The 25,547-nt window shown below is 38.8% G+C and overlaps 1 protein-coding gene across 1 annotated transcript in view; it reads right to left on the bottom strand.

Moving 5' to 3' along the window:
• Positions 1-25,547, bottom strand: part of USP12 (ubiquitin specific peptidase 12) — a 353,283-nt gene that overhangs the window by 301,157 nt on the left and 26,579 nt on the right. The window contains exon 2 of the mRNA XM_053705571.1: positions 56-136. Coding sequence (XP_053561546.1) covers positions 56-136 — 81 coding nt within the window. The remainder of the gene's footprint in view (positions 1-55; positions 137-25,547) is intronic.

Here is a 25,547-nt window from a genome sequence, read left to right as displayed (position 1 = left end):
TAAGATACAAGAGAACTAAATTACTTACTTAATTACTAAAAAAAAAAAAACTTACATTAACTAATCCAAAATAGTGCTCATTTACTGGAAACTGTTCCGGACCAATCTCTTTCTCTAAAGCCGAGGCATTGGCGCCCTAAAAGAAGAAGAAAAAAAGAAAAAATAATAAATGTCATAAGGGTGTACAACCTGTGTTTCCTTCGAGAGCAAAAGTTACTTAAAATGCTGACTGGAAAATGCAATTGAAGATTGTGGCAATCTCTGCTAATCCTTATATTTCTACATTATTAATATTACACTGAACCAGGTTCTGAGGGGCAGCATTTAATTCTGCTCCTGGTTAACAGGCGTCCGCCACTGGAGAGCAGAAAAATGATTTTTAAAACATCTACTAGACATAAGAATATTTCATGAACAAAAGCGAAGGCTTTTACACACCACTTAAAGGGACAGTCAATAATATAATTTTTATTGTTTTACAAGATAGATAATCCCTTTATTATCCATTCCCCAGTTTTGCATAACCAACAGTTATATTAATATACTTTTTACCTCTGTGATTACCTTGTATCTAAGCATCTTCTGACAGCTCCCTATCACATGACTGGGACTATTTAAAATCTATTGAGTTGCATTTAGTACTGTGTTCTGCTAACTCTTTAATAACTTCCCTGGGTGTGAACACATTGTTATCTATATGGCCCACATGAACTAGCAGTCTACTGTTGTGAAAAGCAAAAACAAAAGCATGAGATTAAGAGGCAGTCAATAGAGAATTTGAAACAGGCAGACATTTAGAGGTTTAAATGTTATAAAAGTATATTAATCTAACAATGTTGGTTGTGCAAAGCTGGGGAATGGGTAGTAAATGCATTATCTATCTTTTTAAACAATAAAAAATTTTGTGTAGACAGTCCCTTTAAGAGATTTATTTTTAATCTACAGCAGTAACCTGCTGTTGAAGCATCTGGCCCAGAGGTTGTAAGCCATTTTTTTTGCACAAAACTACACTATGGATATTGTCAAATGTATGTGAAAGATCTAAACCCATATAGACTTATAGACTAGCGAGGCTAAATTAATGTATAAACGTTATACATTAAAAATATCCTCCCATTATGATTATAGTTCCTATAAATCATTGTACAATTTTTGTTCTTTGCAAAGAAATATTTTTTTTCCCTTATGCTTGCAGGGGGTGTCACTGTACTCCAACTGTGGGAGTCTTCATTATCAGCCAATAAGCTTCAATCGAAAGAACCAGCTGTGTACAATTTTCTAAAATCAAAATAAATAGCTTTAAGCCAACTTTTTAATAGGAGAAATAAATAAACAGTTTGAAAAAGGTACATAAAAAACAAATGTTTTCTTTCATGATTGCGCATACAATTGTAAAAACTTTCCAATTTGCTTCTATTATTAAAATTGCTTCATTTTCTTGAAGGAAGCATTTATGTGCAGCCACCAACCAGCAGCTAGCTCCATGTAGTTTGTTGCTTCTCTTGAGCCTACCTAGGTATGCATATTAAAAAAAGGATACCAGGGGGGCAGAGCCAGCAGCCAAACAGGGAAGACGTGCTTAAGAGTGCTCCAGCTCTAATTTATCAAATACAACGGTGAATTTTGGACTAATCCTCTGAAATTTGCCCCAATAACTATCTTAGCACCTGCAGGACGTTGTCCAAAACACTAGAGGAATATAGTGATCTGGCACGGAGGTAGATCCCTCGCTTGATTGCCTCTATTAGCTGGGAAACACCCAGGCTTTTGTGGCCTACAGAAGACCTGGCATTAAAGGAAGGGGAAGCCGTGACAGATAAATGCACAACTAAACTAAAGACTTAGCACGGCAGTATGGAGAATCTCCACGCATCTATTTATACCCTAGTATTTTACTTGGCCCGTAAGCTGGACGATAGCTTCAATGATTTACAGGCTTCCATCAAACAGATCAGCATGGCAAATGGCGCCATACAGTCTCTACCTCTCGAACAAGACGCTGCAGCACCTAACAAGGAACATTCTACTCTAAAACAGCTACCACTTGTCGTATCAGTGAAACATGGACCGATCCCAGGGTACACAGAGTGGAAATACTGATCTCAATTTAGAGGCTTTCACCTCTGCTAGCTGTCCGGCATTCACTGGTACAGAGTACACCCGGGGCACATGCTCTTGCTAATATGTCAGATGGCAAACGATTTCTGTACACGGATCGCTCTACGCTAGTCCAGTCAATTACCCCTGCTCTGTACTTAGCCGAAGACCTACAATTTTCATCTTCAATTCCTATGTTTCCGCTGGGAGATGCGGCCGATCTCCTCAGACGAGGTCTAGGTCTATCTGGGACATATGGGGGGGGTCGGAGCTGGCAAGCAAGATGGAGAGGTTTTTTATCTCGATACTCACGCTAGAAATTACCACTGAATCGCCATGGGAATCCTCACAGATTGCCGTTAGCAATCTTACAATACCCTGGGACTCATGCCAATGTGTCTTGGTCTCGATCCGGGTCGGCATAGGATAGATGTGGGAACGCTTTTTTGACAATCCAGCTGGCTGGGAAACTCTAGGGTCCGCAAATCTTTGTTCTCTGTCTGATGCAATAATGTACTGAACAAAACACTTTCCATGGGATATGCGGCTTCTTAAGCAAGACAAGCATGTTGCAGGGGGTTACCGTGGGATCTTGGACTCAGCTGACACCCAGAATAGAACTTAAACATCCATGTTTAGAGTGGTTAATTTGCTCAGGAGAGGTGTGGGTTAATCCTGGATGCAATGTCTATTCTATATAACAGGGTATTTAGCTACCGTTAATCTAGATTTTTATGGAGTAGCTGCTGCACTTTATATACACTGTTTCTAGGGCTGACTTGCTTGTTTTATAATCACGTTTGTAGCGATAAATGGTCATTGCCCTGAGGGGCATTTGGAATATAGCCTTCTTAGCAATTCTATAGTTTATTTAGATTTCAGTGTTCTAGGGTTGCTTTAACTGTTAGATGAGATTTTGGGCATGCTCTTAAGGTTTTTACGAAATTCTGTATTGCAATATAAGCTCCTATTTGGAACTCAGCCAGATTATTTGAGTGCTTCACGACTACCCCTAATCTATGTGTTTAACTATACTTAAATCATTATATATCATTTTCTGGGATGCATTCAGATATATGAAACAATGGTTTTAGATCATAGTGCAACTAAGGTAAGCTCGCCCCTATATTTCATTAACTATGCATGTAAACAGATAAGCTATTCAGTGGATATTGTTAATGTTTTTACTTTTTAGATATTGCATAATACAGATTTACATATTGGGGCATGATTGGTATCTGTTATACATATATTAAAGGATTACTTTCTGTTATAATTTTTAAGCTAAACAACTAACATATTAAAGTTAATAAACATTAATTAAAACCTACTGACCTATATTTTCTCCAAAACAAAGTTTCATAACGTTCTAAAAGTTATATCTTTTATTCGCCGATGATGTCACGTTATCCTGCCCACTATTTTCAGCACTGCATGTTCAAAATACTTAAAGGGACAGTAAACCTTAAAAAACATAATTTATGCTTACCTGATAAATTTATTTCTCTTGTAGTGTATCCAGTCCACGGATCATCCATTACTTGTGGGATATTCTCCTTCCCAACAGGAAGTTGCAAGAGGATCACCCACAGCAGAGCTGCTATATAGCTCCTCCCCTAACTGTCATATCCAGTCATTCGACCGAAAACAAACAGAGAAAGGAGAAACCATAGGGTGCAGTGGTGACTGTAGTTTAATTAAAATTTAGACCTGCCTTAAAAGGACAGGGCGGGCCGTGGACTGGATACACTACAAGATAAATAAATTTATCAGGTAAGCATAAATTATGTTTTCTCTTGTTAAGTGTATCCAGTCCACGGATCATCCATTACTTGTGGGATACCAATACCAAAGCTAAAGTACACGGATGATGGGAGGGACAAGGCAGGATTAAGCGGAAGGAACCACTGCCTGAAGAACCTTTCTCCCAAACACAGCCTCCGAAGAAGCAAAAGTATCAAATTTTGCAAAAGTGTGAAGCGAAGACCAAGTCGCAGCCTTGCAAATCTGTTCAACAGAGGCCTCATTTTTAAAGGCCCAGGTGGAAGCCACAGCTCTAGTAGAATGAGCTGTAATCCTTTCAGGGGGCTGCTGTCCAGCAGTCTCATAGGCTAGGCGTATTACGCTCCGAAGCCAAAAGGAAAGAGGTTGCCAAAGCTTTTTTGACCTCTCCTCTGTCCAGAGTAAACGACAAACAGGGAAGATGTTTGACGAAAATCTTTAGTAGCTTGTAAGTAAAACTTCAAGGCACGGACTACGTCCAGATTATGTAAAAGACATTCCTTCTTTGAAGAAGGATTAGGGCACAACGATGGAACAACAATCTCTTGATTCATATTCTCGTTAGAAACCACCTTAGGTAAAAACCCAGGTTTGGTACGCAGAACTACCTTATCTGCATGAAAAATCAGATAAGGAGAATCTCATTGTAAGGCAGATAGCTCAGAGACTCTCCGAGCCGAGGAAATAGCCATCAAAAACAGAACTTTCCAAGATAAAAGTTTAATATCAATGGAATGAAGGGGTTCAAACGGAACTCCTTGAAGAACCTTAAGAACCAAGTTTAAGCTCCACGGGGGAGCAACAGGTTTAAACACAGGCTTAATTCTAACCAAAGCCTGGCAAAATGCCTGGACGTCTGGAACCTCTGCCAGACGCTTGTGCAAAAGAATAGACAGAGCAGAAATCTGTCCCTTTAAGGAACTATCTGATAATCCTTTGTCCAAGCCCTCTTGGAGAAAAGACAATATTCTAGGAATCCTAACCTTACTCCATGAGTAATTCTTGGATTCACACTAATAAAGATATTTACTCCATATCTTGTGGTAGATTTTCCTGGTAACAGGCTTTCGTGCCTGTATTAAAGTATCAATGACTGACTCGGAGAAGCCATGCTTTGATAGAATCAAGCGTTCAATCTCCAAGCAGTCAGTTGCAGAGAAACTAGGTTTGGATGTTCGAATGGACCTTGAATAGTAGAATGATAGTGTGATAGTAGAATAAAAAAACTACAACTAAACACCACATACTCTTCACCATCTCCGTGGAGATGTTGCCTGTGCAACGGCAAAGAGAATGACTGGGGTGGGCGGAGCCTAGGAGGGACTATATGGACAGCTTTTGCTGTACTCTTTGCCATTTCCTGTTGGGGAAGAGATATTCCCACAAGTTATGGATGACGCCGTGGACCGGACACACCAATGTTGGAGAAATGGAATAATAAAAGACAAAAACGTTTTTTCTTTTTTGTCAAACAGTCACAACAACAACTCTACTGTGGCTTTTTACCTCCCTCAAAAACTACTTTGAAGCCTTTTGAGCCCTCCAGAGATGTCCTGCATCATGCAGGAAGAAGCTGGATGTCTGTGTCTAATTTTTGCTGTGCAAAAAAAATGCAAAAATAGGCCCCTCCCACTCATATTACAACAGTGGAAAGCCTAAGGAAACTGTTTCTAGGTAAAATTCAAGCCAGCCATGTGGAAAAAAATTAGGCCCCAATAAGTTTTATCACCAAACACATAAAAACGATTAAACATGCCAGCAAACGTTTTATATTACATTTTTATAAAAGAGTATGTATCTCTATTAATAAGCCTGATACCAGTCACTATCACTGCATTTAAGGCTTTACTTATATTAGTTCGGTATCAGCAGCATTTTCTAGCAAATTCCATCCCTAGAAAAATATTAACTGTGACAGGAGCGAGCTGCACTTAGTCTTATGGCGCGGTTGGGCCGGGCTGTGACTATACAGCTGGCCCGAAGCGCTGACTAAATATAACAGACCCGCTCAGCAGAGAGCGGGTCTGTAAAAGCGCCATATTTTTAACAAATTAAAAGGTAAAAAAGGCATTTATAGCTATAGCACCTAAATAATGTTATATAATTCTGCACTATGTGCAGAATTATATAACATTATTTTTAAGGTTTACTGTCCCTTTAAACCAATAACTTTATGTTTAAAGCGCCATTTTGAAACCTAGGTATTGTAAACGGATTGGTACAGAGCAAAGGATACCCACAAAGTGGGTTTGGAAAACAATTAAATTTGCAGACAAGATTTCTGATATACGGTAGAGATATGTTAATGAAATGCTATTGATAAAAAGCGTATTTGGGGTAGTTAGTTAGTAACAGGCATACAAAATATTTACTTACAGTGGCCCTTTAACCTCATTTGGGGCTGAGTCTTATTCTATTTAGATTATATGTTGCCTACATCTTCCTCTGCCAGCGAGGGAGGTGGGGGATTTTAGATAGCACACCATAATAACATTTTATAGTTTTGCGGTCTGTGACGCGATGTCTTAATACTTCCCATGATAGCAACATAAGAGTTTGAATAGTTGAAAATACATAATGGCTGAGGAAACTTATTTAGTATTGCTATATTGCCCCTTCCGCCTTCTCCCAGTTCTTTATTTTCTCCTATACACCCCAGATACTTTAAGCATTTCTAATGTCCTGAAAATAGATATACCCTGTCTACATTGGCTAAAGCGGAAGCTTCCATTGCAAAAATTATTTATCATTGTAAGTCATACCCAGTTTTGCTCCAATTTGAACCCCTCCCCCCCTCACCCCAACTATCTTCCTTATTTTAAGGTTAAGCGGTGTTTACCCGCTGTTTTATTCTATAAGTGCTCATATTTTCACCTGAGGTACATATATGGAGAACTTCTATTGTATTTTAACAGACTCTAGAGGGTCAGAAACTGGGGCTACCTAGGATTACCAGTACTACTTACATCAATTGGTCCAAAAGTGACCGGCTATTTAGTCCCACAAAAGCTAATCTCATTTCAATTTTAAAATGATAAAATAGAGGTCTCAACTTGACTGATACATTAGATTTGTGATTATATCTTGTTTAGAACTATCTTGTATAATTCAGATATATTGAGTTTTTTTACCCTTGGTTTGTACTATTTTCTTATGTACAGTACAATGCTTTTTGATGATGTATTGATGCTAATGACTTCAATAAAAAATTTAAAAAAAAAAAAAGGATACCAAAAGAATAAAAGAAAATGAAATAGAAGCGAAATGGAAAGTTGTTAACAAATTGCATGTTCTGACTCATGAAAGTTTTATCTTTCAATACTCACAACACTACTGTTTATTAAAGGACCATGATAACCAAATGTTGAAACACTTGAAAGTGATGCAGCATAGCTGTAAAAAGTGGACTAGAAAATATAACCTGAACATCTCTCTCTATGCAAAAAAGAAAGATATTTTACCTTAAAATGTCCTAAGTATGCAAACCCCTTTGCAAAGTACTTTAAGCAGCAAATCAGTATGTCTGTCCCGGGACAGGCAAGGGAGTGAGCCTCATGCACACTCATCTTATTTGCCTATTCAGTTTAAAGAAGTTTACTATGAAATCAAATGAGATCACAGTAAGGGAGTTCATGACCTCAGCACTGCTGATGCCGATTGGCTGCTGTTCATTTCTTCCTTTTTTTTTTTTTTTTTACCTGCAGCTGGACAGCAGCTGAAAACAGAATTTATGTTTACCTGATAAATTTCTTTCTCCTACGGTGTATCCGGTCCACGGCTTCATCCTTACTTGTGGGATATTCTCAATCCCTACAGGAAGTGGCAAAGAGAGCACACAGCAGAGCTGTCCATATAGCTCCCCTCAGGCTCCGCCCCCCCAGTCATTCGACCGACGGTTAAGAGAAAAAGGAGAACCATAGGGTGCAGTGGTGACTGTAGTTTACAAAAAATAAATTTAAACCTGATCAAAATGCCAGGGCGGGCCGTGGACCGGATACACCGTAGGAGAAAGAAATTTATCAGGTAAACATAAATTCTGTTTTCTCCTACATTGGTGTATCCGGTCCACGGCTTCATCCTTACTTGTGGGAACCAATACCAAAGCTTTAGGACACGGATGAAGGGAGGGAACAAGTCAGGTACCTTTTAAACGGAAGGCACCACTGCTTGTAAAACCTTTCTCCCAAAAATAGCCTCCGAAGAAGCAAAAGTATCGAATTTGCAAAATTTGGCAAACGTATGCAGTGAAGACCAAGTCGCTGCCTTACAAATCTGTTCACCAGAAGCCTCATTCTTGAAAGCCCATGTGGAAGCCACAGCTCTAGTAGAGTGAGCTGTAATTCGTTCAGGAGGCTGCCTTCCAGCAGTCTCATAAGCCAACCGGATGATGCTTTTCAGCCAGAAAGACAGAGAGGTCACAGTCGCCTTTTGACCTCTCCTCTTGCCAGAATAGACGACAAACAAGGACGATGTTTGTCTGAAGTCTTTAGTTGCTTTTAGATAAAACTTTAAAGCACGAACCACATCAAGAATGTGTAACAGACGTTCCTTGTTCGAAACTGGATTAGGACACAGAGAAGGAACAACTATTTCCTGGTTGATATTCTTATTGGAAACCACTTTTGGAAGAAAACCAGGTTTGGTACGTAAAACGACCTTATCTGTATGAAACACCAGATAGGGTGAATTACACTGCAAAGCAGACAATTCAGAAACTCTTCTAGCAGAAGAAATAGCTACTAAAAACAAAAAAACTTTCCAAGATAGTAACTTAATATCTATGGAATGTAGAGGTTCAAACGGAACCCCTTGAAGAACTGAAAAAACTAAATTTAGACTCCATGGAGGAGCCACAGGTCTGTAGACAGGCTTGATTCTGACTAAAGCCTGTACAAACGCCTGAATATCTGGCATGGCTGTCAGACGCTTGTGTAACAAAACAGACAGAGCAGATATCTGTCCCTTTAAAGAACTAGCTGACAGACCTTTCTCCAATCCTTCTTGGAGAAAAGATAGTATCCTTGGAATCCTAATCTTACTCCATGAGTAACCCTTGGATTCGCACCAGCAAAGATATTTCCGCCATATCTTATGGTAAATTTTCCTGGTGACAGGCTTTCTAGCCTGGATCAGAGTATCTATAACCGATTCCGAAAACCCACGTTTAGCTAGAATCAAGCGTTCAATCTCCAAGCAGTCAGTTGCAGAGAAACTAGGTTTGGATGTTCGAATGGACCTTGAATTAGAAGGTCCTGCCTCAAAGGCAGCTTCCATGATGGAACCGATGACATATTCACCAGGTCTGCATACCAAGTCCTGCGTGGCCACGCAGTAGCTATCAGAATTACCGAAGCCTTCTCCTGTTTGATCGTGGCTACTAGCCGGGGGAGAAGAGGAAACGGTGGAAAGACATAAGCTAGATTGAACGACCAAGGCGCTACTAAGGCATCTACCAATGTCGCCTTGGGATCCCTGGACCTGGACCCGAAACGTGTAACTTTGGAGTTCTGACGTGACCCCATCAGATCCAGATCTGGAATGCCCCATAGTTGGGTCAGCTGAGTAAAAACCTCCGGGTGGAGTTCCCACTCCCCCGGATGGAAAGTCTGACGACTCAGATAATCCGCTTCCCAGTTGTCCACTCCTGGGATGTCAATTGCTGATAGATGGCAGGAGTGATCCTCTGCCCATTTGATGATCTTGGATACCTCCCTCATCGCCAAGGAACTCTTTGTTCCCCCCTGATGATTGATGTACGCTACAGTCGTCATGTTGTCCGACTGAAATCTGATGAATTTGGCCTCCGCTAGTTGAGGCCATGCCTGGAGTGCATTGAATATCGCTCTCAATTCCAAAATGTTTATCGGGAGAAGAGATTCTTCCCGAGATCATAGACCCTGAGCCTTCAGGGACTTCCAGACCGCGCCCCAGCCTAAGAGGCTGGCGTCGGTCGTGACAATGATCCACTCCGGTCTTCGGAAACTCATTCCCTGAGACAGGTGATCCTGAGACAACCACCAGAGGAGTGAGTCTCTGGTTTGCTGGTCCATCTGAATCTGGGGAGACAAATCTGCATAATCCCCATTCCATTGTTTGAGCATGCACAGTTGCAATGGTCTTAAATGAATTTGAGCAAAAGGAACCACGTCCATTGCCGCAACCATTAGTCCTATTACCTCCATGCACTGAGCAATGGAGGGTTGAGGAATGGATTGAAGAACTCGACAAGTGTTCAAAAGTTTTAATTTCCTGACCTCTGTCAGAAAGATTTTCATTTCTACCGAGTCTATTATTGTTCCCAGGAAGGGAACCCTTGTGAACGGGGACAGAGAACTTTTTTCTATGTTCACCTTCCACCCGTGAGACCTTAGAAAGGCTAGAACAATGTCCGTATGAGCCCTTGCTTTGTGAAAGGACGACGCCTGTATTAAAATGTCGTCTAGGTAAGGTGCTACTGCAATGCCCCTTGGCCTTAGCACCGCTAGAAGGGACCCTAGCACCTTTGTGAAAATTCTGGGAGCAGTGGCCAATCCGAAGGGAAGAGCCACGAACTGGTAATGCTTGTCCGAATGGTTTCCATTTTGAATGATGGAACTCTCAGGCCAATTCTGGATTTAAAGATCCTAAACAAATTCCTCAAAGTTCCTTCGTTTTTGGGAACTACAAACAGGTTTGAGTAAAATCCCAGTCCTTGTTCTGCTGTTGGAACTGGGTTTATCACTCCCATTTTTAAAAGGTCTTCTACGCAATGTAAGAATGCCTGTCTCTTTATCTGGTCTAAAGATAAGCGAGACATGTGGAACCTTCCCCTTGGAGGAAGGTCCTTGAATTCTAGAAGATACCCCTGAGAGACAATTTCTAGTGCCCAGGGGTCCGGAACATCTCTTGCCCAGGCCTGAGCAAAGAGAGAAAATCTGCCCCCTACTAGATCCGGTCCTGGATCGGGGGCTACCCCTTCATGCTGTCTTGGTAGCAGCAGCAGGCTTTTTGACCTGTTTACCCTTGTTCCAGCCTTGCAATGGTTTCCATGCTGGTTTGGGCTGGGGTGCGTTACCCTCTTGCCTAGTGGCTGTAGAGGTAGAAGCCGGTCCGTTCCTGAAATTGCGAAAGGAACGAAAATTAGACTTATTTTTAGCTTAAAAGGTCTATCCTGTGGAAGGGCATGGTCCTTTCCCCCAGTGATATCTGAAATAATTTCTATCAACTTTGGCCCGAATAGGGTCTTACCCTTGAAAGGAATATTAAGCAATTTTGTTTTGGGCGACACATCCGCCGACCACGATTTTAGCCAAAGCTCTCTACGCGCCACTATTGCGAAACCAGAATTTTTCGCCGCTAATTTAGTTAACTGAAAAGCGGCATCTGTAATGAAAGAATTAGCCAACTTCAGGGCGTGAATTCTATCCATGACTTCATCATAAGAAGTCTCCTTCTGGAGCGAGTTTTCTAATTCCTCAAACCAAAAAGCAGCTGCAGTGGTTACAGGAATAATGCAAGAAATTGGTTGAAGAAGAAAACCTTGTTGAACAAAAATTTTCTTAAGTAAACCTTCTAATTTTTTATCCATAGGATCTTTGAAAGTGCAACTTTCTTCTATTGGTATAGTTGTGCGCTTAGCTAGCGTTGAAACTGCCCCCTCTACCTTAGGGACCGTCTGCTACGCGTCCCTTCTGGGGTCAACAATGGGGAACATTTTCTTAAAAATAGAAGGGGGAACAAAAAGGTACAACTGGCTTCTCCCACTCCTTATTCACTATATCCGCCACCCTCTTAGGTATCGGAAACGCATCAGTGTGTACTGGGACCTCTAAGAATTTATCCATTTTACACAATTTTTCTGGGACCACCAAAGGGTCACAATCATCAAGAGTAGCTAGGACCTCCTTAAGTAGAGCGCGGAGGTGTTCTAGCTTAAATGCTATGGTATCAGGCTCTGCCTGCTGAGAAACTTTTCCTGTGTCAGAAATTTCTCCCTCAGACAGGCCCTCCCTCACCGCCAAGTCAGATTGATGTGAGGGCACTACAGATAAATTATCCTCTGCGTCTGCTTGCTCATTTTCTGTATTTAAAACTGAGCAATCACGCTTCCTAGGAAAAGCTGGAAGTTTGGATAAAAATGCTGCGAGAGAATTATCCATTACTGCTGCTAACTGTTGCATAGTAATAGCAATTGGCGCGCTAGATGTACTGGGCATCGCTTGTGCGGGCATAGCTGGTGTTGACACAGAAGGAGAGGATAGTGAGCTATCCTCACTACCTTCAGCTAAAGAATCATCTTGGGCTATATCTTTAAGAGTGATTGTACTGTCCTTAAGCTGTTTGGACGCTATGGCACACTTCACACATAAATTTAATGGGGGAACCACCTTGGCCTTTGAACATACAGAACATAGGTTATCTGAAGGGTCAGACATGTTTGACAGACTTAAACAGATCTTCAATGCAATAAAAATTATTTTTGACAAAAACGTTACTGTGTCTTTAAATAATAAAAGTGCACACTTTATTACTAAAACATTTAAAAACCATCAAATAAACATCCGATTTTAATGAAATTTTCACCACAGTGTCTTAATGCTTTGAAAGGATTGCACACAAATTTTCAGACCAATTAACCCCTTAATGCCCAAACCGGAGCTAATAACTGCAATTAACCTGTTAAAAACACTACAGAACTATTCCACTGTGGCCTTTACCTTCCTTAGGGATTATTTTAGTAGGAAATAAGCCTCTCTGGAGTCTCTGGACTCCCCACGTGAAGCTGCATGAACTGCCTAAGCAAAACAACTGCACAATTGAGGCTTGAAAATGAGGCCTCCTCCCTCTTCATTCCAGAGTGGAGGGGCCTTTCTGACTAGAATAGGTGTCCAAATAAGTGCCAGGCGCAAAATAAAACCCCAAAAGTGTTTTAAAATCTGAAAAAACACCTTATTTATAGTGAAAACATGCTAAAAAGCAATCGATTTAGCCCACAATAGTGTCAACCAGCATAGAGCCCTTAATTTAAGCCATAATTTTATACAGAGTCTAAGAAAAATGGCTTACCTATCCCAGAGGGGATTGCTGACAGTCTTCTAGCATTACTAGGTCTTGTTAGAAAATTGACTGATCATACCTGAAGCAGTTAAGCCTGCAAACTGTTCCCCCCAACTGAAGTTCTCTCGTTTCAACAGTCCTGCGTGGGAACAGCAATGGATTTTAGTTACTGGTGCTAAAATCATATTCCTCTCGGCAGAAATCTTCATCACTTTCTGCTGCAGAGTAAATAGTACAAGCAGGCACTATTTTAAAATAAACTCTTGATAGAAGAATAAAAAAACTACAACTAAACACCACATACTCTTTACCACCCCCGTGGAGATGCTACTAGTTAGAGCGGCAAAGAGAATGACTGGGGGGGCGGAGCCTGAGGGGAGCTATATGGACAGCTCTGCTGTGTGCTCTCTTTGCCACTTCCTGTAGGGATTGAGAATATCCCACAAGTAAGGATGAAGCCGTGGACCGGATACACCAATGTAGGAGAAATATAACTTTTTACACAGAACTTACTCTGGTGAGCTTAGAAAATTCTGAGGTAAAATATCTTCCTTTTTTTACATAGAGATGCTCAGGTGATATTTTCCTGCCAGCTTTTTGCAGTTATACTGCATCAGTTTCACGTGATTTAGCATATGAGTATTATGTCCCTTTAAGCTAACGAACTGCCCATTGACATCTGCTAAGGAATGCACACTACAGCAAGTTAACCCTACTCTCTGTCTTCTGCTTTCAGGTATGTGAATTGGGTCCTGAATCATCTCCTGCTAAATTCACTACTTTCTGTGTCTATTGCACTCTGTTTAACTCTCATCTGGTATGTGAATTAAGTCCCTGCTGTAACTTCATATACTGCAAACCCCTCTGTTTCCTGCACCTTTTACCTCTGTACTTCCTTTGGTATACGGCTGTAGTTTGCTAAATAAGTCCTGTGTTTACTTTGATATATAGTCTGTCAAAAGAACTGAAATAAAGGGGTAGTTTGCAGAGGCTTAGATACAAGATAATCACAGAGGTTAAAAGAATATTAATATAACTGTGTTGGTTATGCAAAAATGGGGAATGGGTAATAAAGGGATTATCTATCTTTTAAAACAATACAAATTCTGGTGTAGACTGTCCCTTTAATTTGTTCCACTGGTAAATATTAGGGTTTCACAAACGCTAGGATTTACCATCACTTCAATGTAGTCATTTGCTTTGTGATGTTCTAGTCTTGTTAATTCTTGCCACAACTTTTAAAAGTATAAGTTAACTAACAAAAGAACTTCAGCCTCCTCCAAGTTCTATTGTCTGTTTATTTTAACTTATTTCACTTTGACCTGGCATGAATCAAACTTCCAGGACACAGGGAGATATTGCACACTTAGGTTTTATAGTAGTGGCACTGTCCTTTTAAAGGGACAGTATACACTCGTTTTCCTATAACTGCATGTAATAGACACTACTATAAAGAATAAGATGCACAGATACCGATATAAAAATCCAGTATAAAATGGTTTAACCCCTTAATGACCACAATGTACCCTGTATGTCACTGGTCGTTAAGGGTTTTTTCAGGACATAAAAGCACAAGTCTAGCAAGAAGACGCTATTAATACCCTCCCTCCAGCAGGCTTTGTGGAATAGATCAGTCTCAACGCTGGTGGCAAGACCACGCTATAAAACAATCAAGTCCCAAAAAAAGGCCAGTGACATACAGGGTACGTAGCTGGTCCTTAAGGGGTTAAAAACGTACTTAGAAGCTTTCAATTTAGCTCTGTTGAAAAGGTAGTTGGAAAGCCCACTGCAAGTGGGAAATAACCCCCCCCCCCCTTATTTTGCATATGAAAAGACCCTTTACACAAACAGTAGCAAGCTGGAGAAGGTAGCTGACGGTATTCATATAAAACTTTGGGGCTTGGTTAGGAGTCCGAAAATCAGAGCAATGTTCTTTAAAAATAAGCAAAATTATACATTTAAAAAAAAAAAAAAAAAAACTTTATGGGCTTTACAAATAGATCATCTACAAAACATTTATGCAAAGAAAAAATGAGTGTATAATGGCCCTTTAAAGACATCTCTTTCACTTTTATTGTATGTCGATTAAAAGTAAATTTTTAATAGCCACTCTAATTATATTGATGTTGAGTGCTTAAAGTGCCATAAAACAGGTTGAGATCTGTGCATACCCTAAAAGGGCTATTTAAGTAAAAATAGTTTTCATAAAAAAAAATTGTTGGCAAGTATTTTAAGTATTTTTGAAAATTATTTTAAAAATAGCCATTCTGTCTTGACACTGTGCTCCACCCCTCTTATCAGTGTTTAGACACAGGCATTGTATTTCAACTGAGTTCACAGCTTCTAGGCATGCTCCATCAGATAATCCCTATTCATTTGTGCATTTTACCAAAACAACAATGGCTATAGCTAAAGCCATAAAAGGAATTGTGTGGGGGGGAGTTATAGCTGTACAATTCAGAAATTTAAAAGAAAGGGTTAATGGTGAGGCACTGCAGTATACATTTGCAGGTAAAGTAATTAATGTACATATTATATTTTGTCTCTATCCCAACTTATTTTATATCCCTTTAAGCCTTCTCTTCTTGCTTTTCCCTTTTTTCTGTATGCTTAGTATTTAGAGGATAACACCGAGCTAGGCATTTTTATAGTGCTTTACCTTATATCACATTGCTTACTTTTCACAGTGCCAATATTTGTCTTCTCTAATTATTAGCTGAATTAAACTTCCCAATTGGCCTTTTGACTGTCTTTGATTGTGTCATTAACTAATTTAGTGGACTCAGCTGACTGCTGTAGCCTATAAATGTAGAACTTGTGGAGCATTGCAAGGCAGTAGCATTGTTGTAATATCAAATGTTTCTTATGTGAGCATTTTATTAATGAGTCACTAAGAATTAGGCAAAATAATTAAACCATGACAAGACAAGGCAAGTGCTGTTGTAACACTGTTATGTGCCCAAAAGCAAAACTTTTTTTTCTTTTTCTGCGACGAGATTCTTTTTTTAGTGAAACATTTTCTGCAAGTCATTTTAAAATGAAATTCAATTTTAAGTCAGACACTAAATCACCAGCTAAACTGCCATGTGTTTAACTGGAGAAAAAAAGCAATTTTTAAAGTTTTATAATACATTTGGGTCGATTTATCAAAGCCCTACGACTGCAGGTTCTCACAAGAGAACCTGCAGTCCGTATTTAACAAGCAGCGGTCATCAGACCGCTGCTTCCCTAATCTTTCGCCACTTCTTAGGTGGCGACTTTCAATCTCCCCAATCTCGTCTGACCGGAGAGATTGACAGCTCCTGCCGTGCATGATAGGCTGTGCGCAGGCGGGAGTGCACGACCCCGCAGCTGGATAAAATCGACACCATTGCAGTATGTAAAAACTGCATTGCAAGTTAGCAACAGAGGAAAAAAAATGTTGATAAAAAAGGGACATTATACACTAGATATTTCTTTGCATAAATGTTTTGGAGATGATCTGGTAGTGATTTTGTAAAAATGTAAAGTATTGCTTATTTTTATAATATTTCTTTTACTAACTGTGTGCTGATTTTCAGACTCCTAACCAAAGCCTACAGTGTCAGATGTATACACGTGTTTACAAACTCTTGCAGGCTCCTGTTTAGGTTCTCTTTTCATATGCTCGTCCTTTTGGGCTAGCGACAGCTCAGAGATTCTTTTCAAAGATTCTTGGTGCCCTTCTATCTGTAATCAGAGCGCAGGGTATTGCGGTGTTTCCTTATTTGGATGATATTTTGGTACTAGCTTTAATCTTTTCATTTAGCAGACTCTCACTTGAAACAACTAGCGTTGTTTCTTCAAGACATGGTTGGAGGAATAGTTTCTTGATTCCTTACATAAGGGTCAACTTTTTAGGTTTCCAGATAAGATTTAGTGTCTCTGATTCTTTCTCGGATAGACTAGAGACAAATTAAGTTAATTTTAGTTTGTCTAAACCTTCAGTCTCTATTTCCTTCATTGGTTATGTGCATGCAAGTTTTAGGTCTCATGACTGCAGCATCAGGTGTGATCCTCTTTGCTCGTTTTCATTTTGAGGTCTCTAGCTTTGCATGTTGCACCATAGGTGCAGGAATTATTTTCAGATATCACAACTGATATACATAAATCACAACACTCTTTTCTGTCTAATTTGGTGGTTGGACTATCTCCTTATTGTTCAGGGGGCCTCATTTGTTCGTCCTACCTGGACTCTATTCTTAAATAGGTAATGTTTATCTAGAAAAGAGAATCTCAGAAAACAATAGTGGTCTGAATGAATTGGAATGTGAAAATAAGCGTCCTGTAAGTCTATTGTGGACATGAAGTGACCTTGCTGAACAGAAAGGCAGAATAGTCCCTATAGTCACCATCTTGAAAGTTGGGACTCTTACAAAACAATATAACATTTTCAGATCCAGAATTGGTCTGAATGAATTCTCTCTTTGAGACAAAAAATAAATTTGAATAGAAATAAAAACTCTGTTCCTGCAGAGGAACTGGAACCAATCACCCTTACAAACTCTAAATCTGAAACACATTTCTGAAAAATCTGAGCTTTCACAGGGTTTGTTGAAACATGGGAAATAATCGTCTCATGGGAGGTTTTTATTCTGAAACCTATTCGATACCCCTGAGAAAACAATATTCTGAATCCACTGATTTTGAACAGAAACGGTCCAAATGTGTTGAAATAAATTCAATCTGCCCCCCCCCCCACCCCCCACCAGTTGAATTGGTTTAAAGGCAGCACCTTCATGCAGGCTTAGGGGCTGAAATTAGTTTATTTATAAGGCTTGGAATTTTTTAAAATTCTAATAAAAAATCTCAAATTAGAGCCAGAGGCCTTAGGGGAATGAAAAACACAATTGGGAGCTTAAAAATTACCCTAACATTTCTTATCTTCCCTTTCCCCCAGTAATAGAAATCCTAAAAAAAAAAAAAAAAAAAAAATACTATCCTAAAATAATAAGATAGTAATCTAAATTTAACCACCATATCAGAGATTTAAGCCATAAAACTTTTCCAGTAAAAATGGCTAAAAACAGATTTCATATCAATTCAAATGACATAAAATATAGCATCACAAATTAAATGATTAGCATGTTGAAGTAAAAGAACAATGCTTAGACAAATCAAGATCTGATAACTAAACTGTCCAACCAAAAAGTTGAAACAGCAGCAATAGCCACCATAGAAATGGCAGGTTTAAAAATATAGGATAAACGAAAATCACCCAGACCGGCTCCAATGCAAGTGTGTAAAAGGGTAATATTTTATTTCCAAAAATTTAAAACGACAAAAAGACCACTAGTAAGTGAACCTGCCATACTAAAATCAGAGGCTACGACCTCGGCCCTAATGACGTCACTGACGCGTTTCAGGTAAACCCCGTAATCATAGTTAACATCACTGTGCCAATAGGATACTTTTAAAGAAAGATACAGGTGCATGCCTAATTAATGTATACATGTATACAGCCTGTACTTAATTACATTACAAAAATTGAACATACAAACAGCGTGAATTTATCATCAAAAATAAAGGTATACAACAAAACCGGTTAACATGTTTAACCAAAAATGAGAATATACATATATGTATAGCTTACAGGCTCTCTCACTGGGTAATAATTAACAACACATAAACGTATTCAGGATAAATAGACTGAAAATTGTAAGTAAATATAACGCTTCCTTACTAAACAGCGCTATTATTTATGAATGAATATAATACTCTAGTTTATAGCGCTATCACTGAATATATAAATAATACATTTGTTGAAGTTCCCTAGTGCTCTCTTTGCCTCCTATATATTAGTTTTATTTTGCTGCTTATATGTTTGATGTACTAAAAAAAAAAAAAAAAAAATCGAACTGGACTAATGAAAGGTATTAGAAAAAAACTGATGTGTCAACACTCTATCCTCCGATGAGAAGTTATTTAAATGTAATCAAGACATGGTATAGCCATATAGTATATAGATTTAGATTGAGCTTGCAATAAACAAAAAACAGCCTCCTGTATAGTATTACATACTTTTGAAAAAAGTAGGCTTAGAGGATAACAAGACAACCTTTGTAACAAACTACAGTAACCAATATTCGACTGTCTGCAGGATAGTAAGAAAACATCTACCAATTCTTCTAGCAGATAATAAATTAAAACCGTTTATTAATGAAGGATGCAGATTCTCATATAGACAAGCAAAAACTATAGGTAATATTCTTTCGCCCACTCAACTACCACAAGTTAATACGGGCCCAGGAAGTTCATAGTTGAGACACAAGGGAACCTATAAATGTGGTAAAAGTTGATGCAAAGCATGTGACTTTGTAGAAGTGACAGATACATTTATTTCCTATGCCACCAATAAAGAATACACAACATCACAATGCATCAACTGTTCCATGAATTTTGTGGTTTATCTTGCTGAATGTAATTGCTGCAAAAAACAGTATGTAGGCCTCACGACAAGGGACGTGAGGTCGAGGATTAGAGAGCACCTCAATAATATAGAGAATGAGAAAGAGAGTTCAGCACTAGCCCTCCATTTTATAAAGTATCACAATGGAAATGTAGATTCCTTTAGATGGAAGACCATTGAGAGAGTACTATCCCCAAAGAGGGGAGGAGATAGGACAAAACTATTGTACCGTAGAGAGGCATTCTGGATCTTTACGTTGCAAACTAGAATCCCTAAAGGATTCAATTCCATGTTTGATTTAATAAATCATTGGGAATAGTAAGATATTTTCGGTTCTTACAATATCTACGTTTTGTATCAATATATTGCTTAACAGATGGTATTTGGCAATAAAATGTATTGTTATTTATTATCTTTTATTTAATTTAGCCCAGTGAGGTTGCCAGAATTTGGTTTTCTAGTTTTGGTAACTGGAGGTTTGATTGATATAAAAGGTAACAGAGGTATATTAGGTATAAGTATGTAATACTATACAGGAGGTTGTTTTTTATTGAAAGCTCAATCTAAAGCTATATACTATATGGCTATACTATGTCTTAATTACATTTAATTAACTTATCATCGGAGGATAGAGAGTTTTGACACATCAGTTTTTTCTAATACTTTTCATTAGTCCAGTTCGATTTTTTGTATATCAAACATATAAGCAGCGAAATAAAATATATAGGAGGCAAAGAGAGCACTAGGGAACCTCAACAAAATGTATTATTTATATATTCAGTGATAGCGCTATAAACTAGAGTATTATATTCAATCATAAATAATAGCGCTGTTTAGTAAGGAAGCGTGGAAGCTTTAGATTTACTTACAATTTTCAGCCTATATGTCCTGAATACATTTATGTGTTGTTAATTATTACCCAGTGAGAGAGCCTGTAAGCTATACATATATGTACATTCTCATTTTTTGTTAAACATGTTAACAGGTTTTGTTGTATAGCTTTATTTTTGATGATAAATTCACGCTGTTTGTATGTTCAATTCTTGTAATATAATTAAGTCCAGGCTGTATACACGTATACATTAATTAGGCATGCACCTGTTTCTTTAAAAGTATCCTATTGGCACAGTGATGTTAACTATGATTACAGGGTTTACCTGAAACGCGTCAGTGACGTCATTAGGGCCGAGGTCGTAGCCTCTGATTTTAGTATGGAAGGTTCACTTGCTAGTGGTCTTTTTGTTGTTTTAAATTTTTGTTAATAAAGATTACCCTTTTACACACTTACAATGGAGCCGGTCTGGGTGATTTTCGTTTATCTGACATGTTCGCTCAACAAGGATACCCACAGGGCGCATGAAGTTGTGTTCGAGGAGAGTCAGCACGCAATCAGCTGTCAGGCTGTGTCGAGGAACAGCAAGCTGTAAAGGTCAGGTGAGACGCTGAAAGCGCTTTCTGTGGAGCCCGGCTCTGAATGGAAAGTGAATACTTTATGTGATCGTCAGTTTGTGATGCCTCAAAATCGTAAGTGCTTTATGATGTTTATCATGGGAATGATTGCAAACATTGGCAACATTTGAGTTTAAAGCATAATCAAGAATTGTTATACAGTATTTGTGACGATTTCCTCCGCCTCACCTCAATTTGTATGGGTGTACTAAGGGACAGCTGCTCTTTTGTCTCTGAAGGTTTAAAAATATAGCCAATATGTAAATGTGCTTCTCTAAGATGGGAAACAAACTTCCTATCTAAAGGATCCTTAAAAGAAGAAATATCTTCCATAGGATAGAAGTACGTTCAGCAAGAGAAGAAATAGCCCCACCTTAGAGACTTTTACCCAAAAACTCTAAATTAGCCATAGGTAAAGGATATAGCTTTTTCAACCTAGAAGAAAGGTAAAAAGAAGCACTAAGTTTAGATTCCTTACTAAACATATGATAGATGACTTCTGGAATAAGAAAAACTTCGAGTAACCTCAGAAGCTTAACATAAAAAAAATAAAAAAAAACAGAATTCAAACTTTTGCTATTCTTGTTATCAAAAGGACTAGATTCCTCAATACTCAAAGTAAACAATCCATCCTTAATAAAGAATGAATACATTCAATAGAAAGGTTGATTTATCAATATCAGTCTCTGAAATAGGATCATCTGAGACAGAGAAACCCACATCAGCAGAAATACTTCAGTATGCTGTTGATCAGTACAAACTTCATTAGATTTATGAGAAGTTAGGAGAGATCGTTTACGTTAAAATTTGAAGGCGGAATAGCAGTCATAGCCTTCTCTATGTCTGTAGCAATATAATTCTTTATATCTACAGTCATAGCATGTACATTAGACTGTGAAGGTTTAACAGTAAATATATTTGTACTATAGAAACATTATCAGTATGAAATAATAAAACATAACAAGTGCCACATATTTGAGCTGAACAAATAAAATCGGCTAATTAAACAATACACACACTTAAAGGGATGCTAACCCCAAATTGTTTCTTTCATGATTCAGATAGAGCATGCAATTTTAAGCAACTTTCTAATTTACTCCTATTATCAATTTTTCTTTGTTCTCTTGCTATCTTGAATTGAAAAAGCAGTAATGAAAGGTTAGGAGCAGGCCCATTTTTAGTTCAGCACCTTGATAGCGCTTGCTTTTCTACATTTAGCCACAAATCGGCAAGTGCTACCCAGATGCTGAACAAAAAAACATAATTTATGTAAGAACTTACCTGATAAATTCATTTCTTTCATATTAGCAAGAGTCCATGAGCTAGTGACGTATGGGATATACATTCCTACCAGGAGGGGCAAAGTTTCCCAAACCTTAAAATGCCTATAAATACACCCCTCACCACACCCACAATTCAGTTTAACGAATAGCCAAGAAGTGGGGTGATAAGAAAAAAGTGCGAAAGCATATAAAATAAGGAATTGGAATAATTGTGCTTTATACAAAAAAATCAAAACCACCACAAAAAAGGGCGGGCCTCATGGACTCTTGCTAATATGAAAGAAATGAATTTATCAGGTAAGTTCTTACATAAATTATGTTTTCTTTCATGTAATTAGCAAGAGTCCATGAGCTAGTGACGTATGGGATAATGATTACCCAAGATGTGGATCTTTCCACGCAAGAGTCACTAGAGAGGGAGGGATAAAATAAAGACAGCCAATTCCTGCTGAAAATAATCCACACCCAGAATAAAATGTTAATGAAAAAACATAAGCAGAAGATTCAAACTGAAACCACTGCCTGAAATACGTTTCTACCAAAAACTGCTTCAGAAGAAGAAAACACATCAAAATGGTAGAATTCAGTAAAAGTATGCAAAGAGGACCAAGTTGCTGCTTTGCAAATCTTTGATCAACCGAAGCTTCATTCCTAAACGCCCAGGAAGTAGAAACTGGCCTAGTAGAATGAGCTGTAATCCTTTGAGGCGGAGTGTTACCCGACTCAACATAGGCAAGATGAATTAAAGATTTCAACCAAGATGCCAAAGAAATGGCAGAAGCTTTCTGGCCTTTTCTAGAACCGGAAAAGATGACAAATAGACTAGAAGTCTTTCGGAAAGACTTAGTAGCTTCAACATAATATTACAAAGCTCTAACAGCATCCAAAGAAAGCAATGATTTCTCCTTAGAATTCATAGGATTAGGACATAATGAAGGAACCACAATTTCTCTACTAATGTTGTTAGAATTCACAACCTTAGGGAAAAAATTCAAAAGAAGTTCGCAGTACCGCCTTATCCTGATGCAAAATCAGAAAAGGAGACTCACAAAAAAGAGTAGATAATTCAGAGACTCTTCTGGCAGAAGAGATGGCCAAAGAAACAAAACTTTCCAAGAAAGTAATATAACGACCAAAGAATGCATGGGTTCAAAAGGAGGAGCTTGAAGAGCCCCCAGAACCAAATTCAAACTCCAAGGAGGAGAAATTGACTTAATGACAGGTTTTATACGAACCAAAGCTTGTACAAAACAATGAATATCAGGAAGATTAGCAATCCTTCTGTGAAAAAGAACAGAAAGAGCAGAGATTTGTCTTTCAAGGAACTTGCGGACAAACCTTTATCTAAACCATCCTGAAGAAACTGTAAAATTCTCGGTATTCAAAAAGAATGCCAAGAAAAAAGATGAGAAAGACACCAAGAAATATAAGTCTTCCAGACTCTATAATATATCTCTCTAGATACAGATTTACGAGCCTGTCACATAGTATCAATCACAGAGTCAGAGAAACCTCTTTGACCAAGAATCAAGCGTTCAAACTCCATACCTTAAAATTAAGGTAATGAGATCCTGATGGAAAAAAGAACCTTGAGACAAAAAGACTGGTCTTAACGGAAGAGTCCACAGCTGGCAAGAGGCCATCCGGACAAGATCCGCATACCAAAACCTGTGAGACCATGCTGGAGCTACCAGCAGGACAAACGAGCATTCCTTTAGAATATTGGAAAATACCCTTGGAAAAAGAACTAGAGGCGGAAAGATATAGGCAGGATGACACTTGTAAGGAAGAGATAATGCATCCACTGCCTCCGCCCGAGGATCCCGGGATCCGGACAGATACCAGGGAAGTTTCTTGTTTAGATGAGAAGCCATCAGATCTATTTCTGGGAGTTCCCACATTTGAACAATCTGAGGAAATACCTCTGGGTGAAGAGACCATTCGCCCAGGTGCAACGTTTGGCGACTGAGATAATCCGCTTTCCAATTGTCCATACCTGGGATAAGAACCGCAGAGATTAGACAGGAGCTGGATTCCGCCCAAACCAAAATTCGAGATACTTCTTTCATAGCCAGAGGACTGTGAGTCCCTCCTTGATGATTGATGTATGCCACAGTTGTGACATTGTCTGTCTGAAAACAAATGAACAACTCTCTCTTCAGAAGAGACCAAGACTGAAGAGCTCTGAAAATTGCACGGAGTTCCAAAATATTGATCGGAAATCTTACCTCCTGAGATTCCCAAACCCCTTGTGCTGTCAGATACCCCCACACAGCTCCCCAACCTGTAAGAATTGCATCTGTTGAGATCATAGTCCAGGTCGGAAGAACAAAGAAGCCCCCTGAACTAAACGATGGTGATCTGTCCACCATGTCAGAGTGTCGTATAATCGGTTTAAAGATATTAATTGAGATATCTTTGAGTAATCCCTGCACCATTGGTTCAGCATACAGAGCTGAAGAGGTTGCATGTGAAAACGAGCAAAGGAGATCGCATCTGATGCGGCAGTCCTAAGACCTAAAATTTCCATGCATAAGGCTACCAAAGGGAATGATTGTGACTGAAGGTTTTGACAAGCTGATATCAATGTTAAACTTCTCTTGTCTGACAAGGACAGAGTCATAGACACTGAATCTATCTAGAAACCTAAAAAGGTTACCCTTGTCTGAGGAATCAATGAACTGATTGGTAAATTGATCCTCCAACCATGAACTTGAAGAAACACCACAAGTCAATTCGTATGAGAATCTTCGAAAATGAGAAGACTGAGCAAGTACCAAGATATCGTCCAAATAAGGAAATACCAAAACCCTGTTCTCTGATTACAGAAAGAAGGGCACCGAGAACCTTTGAAAAAAATTCTTGGAACTGAGGCTAGGCCAAACGGTAGAGCCACAAAACTGGTAATGCTCGTCTAAAAAGAGAATCTCAGACACTAAAAGTGATCTGGATGAATCGGAATATGCAGATACACATCCTGTAAATCTATTGTAGACATATAATGCCCTTGCTAAACAAAAGGCAGGATAGTCCTACAGTAACCATCTTGAATGTTGGTATCCTTACATAACGATTCAATATTGATAGATCCGGAACTGGTCTGAAGGAATTGACCTTCTTAGGTACAATGAAGAGATAAAATAAAACCCCAGCCCCTGTTCCAGAACTGGAACTGGCATAATTACTCCAGCCAACTCTAGATCTGAAACACATTTCAGAAATGCTGAGCCTTTGCTGTGTTAACTGGGACACAGGAAAGAAAAAAATCTCTTAGCAGGAGGCCTTAACTTGAAGCCAATTCTGTACCTTTCTGAAACAATGTTCTGAAACCAGAGATTGAGAACGGAATTGATCCAAATTTCTTTGAAGAAAACGTAATCTGCCCCATACCAGCTGAGCTGGAATAAGGGCCGCACCTACATGGGTACTTAGGAGCTGGCTATAGGTTTCTATAAGGCTTGGATATATTCCAA

The sequence above is a fragment of the Bombina bombina genome, chromosome 3, assembly GCF_027579735.1.
Source record: "Bombina bombina isolate aBomBom1 chromosome 3, aBomBom1.pri, whole genome shotgun sequence".
Lineage (NCBI taxonomy): Eukaryota > Metazoa > Chordata > Amphibia > Anura > Bombinatoridae > Bombina > Bombina bombina.
Note: the sequence above shows the minus strand (reverse complement) of the source record. Positions and strands in the feature narration are given on the sequence as shown.